Source organism: Tupaia chinensis, unplaced genomic scaffold (genome assembly GCF_000334495.1).
Source record: "Tupaia chinensis unplaced genomic scaffold, TupChi_1.0 Scaffold000061_1, whole genome shotgun sequence".
In the NCBI taxonomy this organism is placed as follows: Eukaryota; Metazoa; Chordata; class Mammalia; order Scandentia; family Tupaiidae; genus Tupaia; species Tupaia belangeri.
In genome coordinates, this window is record NW_006159519.1 from 2,185,828 (window position 1) to 2,192,553 (window position 6,726).

Here is a 6,726-nt window from a genome sequence, read left to right on the forward strand (position 1 = left end):
TGGCTCCCCCTCGGCCGAGCCGCACCGCGTGGGCGGAGATGACCACAGAAGACGGCAGCTTGGGCACAGCCTGGCCTCCCGGGTGCACAGGCCTGCTCTGCCACTCAGCCCGAGCGCTCACCACACTGACGCCTGCGTCTCAGGAGCAAGGCCGGGAGCCATGAAGTCAGGTGGCCGGGAGGGCGCGAGAGGAGCAAGCATGCTGACTGGCTGGCCGTGCCCCTCCCGGGAGCTCGAAGGGCTAGAGGATCAGTTGTCCGGGTGGGGCCAGGACCAGGAGGCTCTCGGGCCACGTCAGTACTGAACTCTCAGTGGCAGGAGACGGAGCCCAGTCCTGAGCCAGCCTGGCAGCCCCCCCCCACACACACACACCTCCCAGCCAGGCAAGGATGAAAGAAGTGGCCAGAACGAGACAGTGAGAAGCCGAGGAGCCTGCCGCTCCTGGGTCGGGGCGGCGAGGTGCAGGAGGGACAGGTTCCCGTCCGGACCTCTCATGGGGCCAGGAGCGACCAGCACACGACTCTTCCAGCCTCACCCAACCCGAACTGCGCTGCCAGGGGGACCAGGCCACCGGCCGGTGACACCACACCTCGCCCACCCTGTCTCGCCTGTCCCATTCACTCCAGTGGCGACGATGACCATGTGCACCCCAGGGGACCATACCTTGATAGCAACTGGGTACACTGTGGCTCCAATTTCAAAACTTCCCTTTTTGAACATCATCACCGACGTGTTATTGATGCAGGTCCCTGAGATGTGGAAAAAGCGGAGTGTGGTTTCTTTAGTCCCTTTACCCCAGACACTGGGCATTTCTTAAAGACAGAGCACAATGACCCAGATCCCTCCAATGGCCCCCAATCAGACTCAGCCTGCCACCTCCCTCAGGCATGAATGACACCTGAGGGGGGCAGGAGGGACATCGGACTGCTGGCTGGCTTCTCCCAGGCTGCTGCCCTGCCCGGCCACACCAGCAGATCCAGGAGGGACCCGGGGACATAGGAGCACTTGGTAAGAGCTCTACAGGCAGCAGGGCCCTGTGCACGATGGAGACGGGACTCCTGCTAAGGAGCGAGCGGCACAGTGAACCCCCATTCTGACCTTTCCCACATTTTCGGTCCCACAGCCAATGTGAAGAAGACTGAACATGATTCAGTGAAACCAGGGGACCCCAACAAAAGCTGGGGACCTTGCTTCCGAGGGCACACCAGGGCCACGTCCTGCATGGTCCCCCCACGAGGCTGGCAGCGCTCACCCCTTCTTACCCTCTGGGAAGATGAGAATAGGCAGCTTGCTTTTATCTTGCACATGTTCGGTGAGTCTTTAGACGAGGGAGATAAAACAAGCGGTCAGGCAACCTCACACCCACCGTTAAACGCACCTACAAATAGCCTGACACGTGATAGCAGTTTAGCTAGAAAGAGCAAGTTGAAAATATAGCCCTGTCCTTCATAGGCCTACAATCTAATGCTCATAAAGAGAAACTTGGGACCAGCAGTTGGCATAATGGCTATGTCACTGGACTCCCATGTAGTAGATCGTAGTTTGAGTCCCAGACCCAGAGGCTTAAACTCATGCTGGGTACGCGTGCGTGCGTGCCCAAGATCCCGAGAGGAGAATGGAGGAGAAGAGACTGCAGTGTGGCCAACCCCCTGGGGAGTGATTTCTCGCTGTCTGTTTCTATCTTTCTGGCGAGCATATGTGCCCTATCGCAAAAACCTCTCAAAAAAAAAAAAGAAAAAAGAAAACTTACAGAGGTACAGGCCAGCAGCTGACTACTACTGAACGCCCACACTCTGCAGCTCAGTATTAAAATCCATGCACCAAGGACACTGCTCAGGCCGGGGCCCAGGTGGGGGGTGCCTGTCACAGGACCCTGCTAAGTCCTCCCACCAGACTGTACAACTGCCACACTGGGCTGAACTCCCGTTCCCCTGGTTAGATGTTCGGTCCCTGTGATGCAGCAAAGGGAACTGGTGGACGGTTCATCTGCCCCGTGGAAGACGGTCTCACCTGGGTCGCAATGCCTCTCTGTCTACGCGGAGCCTGTGGGGTACTCACGTGGGTCTCCCTCTCCCTGTTCTAACTGCCGGAAACTGTGTGCTTGCCAGAGACAGAGAGAGGGAGAGCACACCCCCAACAGGGCATGGTCATGCCACATCCCTTTTCTTCCATTTCACCATCCTGCTGGGACTTGGGGTGCACACACACCCCCAGCATGTTTAGTGAGCCATCAGGCTGGGGTTCAAGCTGTAGCCAGCCACGTGGGATCTGGCTCCTTTAACCACTAGGCTGCAGGGCCCGTCCAAACTGTTTCTTTTTAAGTTTGAACAGAGCACCTGTCCCACTGCTTCATGTAAGTCTTACAGGTGCTGATGAACTCATTCTGAGGTTTCAGATAGCAGTGGACGTTCACGTGTTGTTACCGTGCTGCAACGAACAAGGGTAGACATTTACACTAGGCTTTCTATACTTTTTATAGTTCATGTTTTACACGGGGGAAAATGTATTCTGAAAGCACCTTCTTCTACAGTGTCGAAGACACTAACTCCACCGCGGAGGGACAAGTACCCCTAAAACGCTTCCTGCATAGTGGTAACTGGTAACAATACAACGCCATTTAGTCATTTACCTCTTGGCCACCAGGTGGCGATCTTTCACTTCGGACCGCTCAAACCAGACGTGCGGACAGGCCTTGACCATGGCTCTCTGAATCACACCCATGAGGCCCCCGTGAACTTGGCCCACCTAATCTCACACAAAGGGATAACAAGCGGTGAGGCCCTCTCAAGCCCTGCTCTGCGGAGCCCCAGGTCCCACAGTGTGGTGCCCCGGCCACTCACTCCTAAGCATTTTACTGCTGGCTGCGTTTCACTACCAAGAAGCTACTACTAAGACACCCCAAAATCTTCCATTTCTCCTCTTAGCCGGTGGTCCCACAGAAACGCTGTTAAAATCCTAACTACAAACCCCAAGGCCACGGAGTGGAGGGATCACTCGTGTACAAGTCCCCCTCCTGGGCGGGTTCTTGCCCGTCCTCTCCAGCCCTTCCCATTCTCCACTTCCACGATCTCCCTACACCGCCACAGCCCCTCCCACAGCCACTCAGCTCAGATAGCAGTGGACGTTCACGTGTTGTTACCGTGCTGCAACGAACAAGGGTAGACATTTACACTAGGCTTTCTATACTTTTTATAGTTCATGTTTTACACGGGGGAAAATGTATTCTGAAAGCACCTTCTTCTACAGTGTCGAAGACACTAACTCCACCGCGGAGGGACAAGTACCCCTAAAACGCTTCCTGCATAGTGGTAACTGGTAACAATACAACGCCATTTAGTCATTTACCTCTTGGCCACCAGGTGGCGATCTTTCACTTCGGACCGCTCAAACCAGACGTGCGGACAGGCCTTGACCATGGCTCTCTGAATCACACCCATGAGGCCCCCGTGAACTTGGCCCACCTAATCTCACACAAAGGGATAACAAGCGGTGAGGCCCTCTCAAGCCCTGCTCTGCGGAGCCCCAGGTCCCACAGTGTGGTGCCCCGGCCACTCACTCCTAAGCATTTTACTGCTGGCTGCGTTTCACTACCAAGAAGCTACTACTAAGACACCCCAAAATCTTCCATTTCTCCTCTTAGCCGGTGGTCCCACAGAAACGCTGTTAAAATCCTAACTACAAACCCCAAGGCCACGGAGTGGAGGGATCACTCGTGTACAAGTCCCCCTCCTGGGCGGGTTCTTGCCCGTCCTCTCCAGCCCTTCCCATTCTCCACTTCCACGATCTCACTACACGGCCACAGCCACTCCCACAGCCACTCAGCACAGCTACCAGGATCCCAAGGAATTCCCCCAGGACACTTGTGTTTAAAAACACGTTTCCGTGTCTACACCCTCATGAAGCACCCTTCGAAGGCCACTGAACCTCCCAGCCCTGACCAGTCTAGAGTTAAGTTTTGCTTGGAGAATACAGAAAAGGTCTTACCATGGCATAGTAGCCATCGCTGGCCAAAATGATCACATCAATGGGGGAGGTATGATTGGCCACACAGATGCCACCATTCCGGGGTCTATTTTTCCTGGATGGAAAACATGCAGAGAGCAACCAAAATCAGTGTGAAACCCTGGGCCACTCCGTCGCTGACAGGCTGCACCGGCTCTCACAGCTCAGAGCAGCCGCCCACTCGGCCGAGCGCAGGTGCGTGTGCCTTGCCAGGGCCACCTCCCTGTGTGTCAGCAAGCCCCCGCACCTGTCATGGTAGGTGATGATGGCCGTCAGGGCTCGCACGCAGATCCGGTAACACATTAAGTGGACGTGCTTACTCAGGAACTCCTTAAACCTGCACAAACATCCCAAGGAGGCGGGCTTTATTTCACAGACAGGAAGACGGGAAATATTGCTGATCTCAACAGTTGAACGGTCTTGATGGTCCCTTAAGACTGAGAAAGACTTTTACAAATATCAGTGCATGTAGCAAAACCTGGATGCATGAGCACCTGACCTTACGTGTTCACAGGAGGAACAGGGGATTGACAACAAGGAGTGCTTTCGATCACCAACACGAATGGGCTGCGAGTTCATAGCCCAAAGACTCCCACAGGAAACGGCCGGCTGGGGGTCGGCTAGAGTCCCTCCCTGTCAACATTACAGGCCGGCCAAAGGCCAGAGCCTCACCTCAGCAGCCTAGCCAGAAGAGAGGTTTGCAAGCACCTGAACCTCCCAGAGGCAGCGAAGTTTTCTTTAGAAACAAATAAAATGAACAAAACCTACCTACACTCCAAATCCATTTTTTAAAACCAAGTCCTTTTACCAATTTATCAACACAGTAGAATGCTCCAAATTAAAAAGTACATTGTAAAATCTGTTAACATGTGAGCTCCGGACTTTCCGTGGTTTCTCCATTTTGTCTTTAAAATCGGCGCACATGCACCTGGTGTGAATTTTAAGCCACCGGGTCCGGGACATGAACCGCGGTCGACTACATGGGAGTCCAGCGACATAACCATTACGCTAACTGCTGGTCCCATGACCCCCTTCTTGATATCATATACAAAATGCATTAGAGGGGGGCCGCAGGTGGTGTGGTGGTTAAGGTGCTGGACTCCTACATTGCTAACGATGGTTCAAGTCCCAGACCCAGTGGCTGGGAAATCAGGCAGGGCAAGTGTGCATGCAATGCCCCAAATCCTGAGGAGGGAGTGCGGATGACCATCCCCTGGGGTGACTTCTCGCTTTCCTGTCTCCATCTGTCTCTCTGGCGAGCACACACACCTACGGCCCACAAAATAAAGGATTAGGGTTGGAGGGCAAATACGCGGCCGCAGCCCAGGATCAGTGAAAACTAAAGTCGGGCTACACGCTGATCCACTGTTACCACCGGGTGTGTGCGAGCAGTGGCCTAGCCCTCAGTGCCTGTGCGTTCCCAGAACTCACCGCCACAGGCCCAGCCCGTGCGCTCCACTCACCTCCCGTGGGGCAAGTACCCCACCACGGTGGTCCCCACCACCAGAAGGCTGATGCCCGTGAAGGCGAGCGCTATCCTGTAACGAGAAGGCAGTTACGAGCAGCACACAAAGCCCCGTACCACCACCACCACGCGCTGTGTGGGACCAAACGTGGACACCACAAAGCCACCCCGAGGTCTAGCCCGCCCAGACCCAGACCAGCGCTCTCCCTAGAAAGGCGAGCAGGCCTAGCAGAGCAGAGCTCACTGGCCCCATGCCGATGGTGAACTCCTGAGTTCGAGCTGACGGCCTCCTGCGGCGTGGCGCAGCTGGCATGATGGCCAGTCCTCGGGCGCCTGCAGTCCCGCCCTGCTACCCTTCCCCTTGGCTTTGCCCGCTGGCAGCACAGGTTCTCTGTGACGTAACGGGGTGGGGCCGAAGGTGCCAGCAGCTGGCTAGACACCCTCGGGAGCATATGGTGCCGACGTCAGAGAGATCAATATTGCCTCTGTGCTCGGGAGCTGAGCTTCGGGAAAGGGTGAGTCGAGCCAGAAAGTACAGGATGTCCCCTGTCCCTGTGATGAGTCCACCTCGGGGAACAATCTGCCTTTAAGAACCCAACTATTTCTGTCTGCCGCGCAGAGTCCAAGGGCTCTTTCGGGACAGTCACCAAGGTACCCTTTCAAGAGTCACACGGACCAGCCAGGGGAAACCAAAGCAGAGGGGAGGGTGGTGGGCACGCGCCAGGCCCAGGCAGCACGGCTGAGTCTTGTGCCCGCCAGGCCCGCCTCACCTGAGCGGCAGAAGGAAGCAATACCGGATCAGCACTCCCAGCCCCCACAGGACCGTGAGCCGAAGGCTGATGTACTGGAAGTTATAATTGGTTCTGCTCAGCAGGTTCCAGGACTCCAGCTCCTCCGCTGAGAACCTCTTTGTCACCTCATCATCCATAATGGTCTCCATTCCTTTCCGGCAGAAGTAGAAAATGTCAGAGAGCTCGAACTCGGGAGTGTTATCCAGAGCCTTGCTGCTGCCACTTCGGCGGATCTCTTTGATCTCTTCTTCCAGGGAAGTGGGATCTTTTGCAATGATTCCTGCAAAAGAGAACGCCCCATCAAGCAGCACGTCCGAAACGCCCAGGTACGCAGCTGCAGTCCGTACAAGGAGCGCGCGGCCTCACCGTTGGTGTAGGGCTTGTAGAGCTGGTGGTTCTTCTCCTTGGCGCCTCTCTCCATCCTCAAGGTGGCCCACTGCGGGAGGAGGTGGGACACAAGAGCAGGAA

At 55.7% G+C, this 6,726-nt stretch overlaps 1 protein-coding gene across 1 annotated transcript in view; it reads right to left on the minus strand.

Moving 5' to 3' along the window:
- Positions 1-6,726, minus strand: part of GPAT4 (glycerol-3-phosphate acyltransferase 4) — a 25,891-nt gene that overhangs the window by 5,335 nt on the left and 13,830 nt on the right. The window contains exons 3-10 of the mRNA XM_006141674.2: positions 6,625-6,694; positions 6,238-6,538; positions 5,466-5,540; positions 4,250-4,339; positions 3,985-4,078; positions 3,346-3,461; positions 1,263-1,318; positions 664-749 (exon numbers count right to left, since the gene is read on the minus strand). Coding sequence (XP_006141736.1) covers positions 664-749; positions 1,263-1,318; positions 3,346-3,461; positions 3,985-4,078; positions 4,250-4,339; positions 5,466-5,540; positions 6,238-6,538; positions 6,625-6,694 — 888 coding nt within the window. The remainder of the gene's footprint in view (positions 1-663; positions 750-1,262; positions 1,319-3,345; positions 3,462-3,984; positions 4,079-4,249; positions 4,340-5,465; positions 5,541-6,237; positions 6,539-6,624; positions 6,695-6,726) is intronic.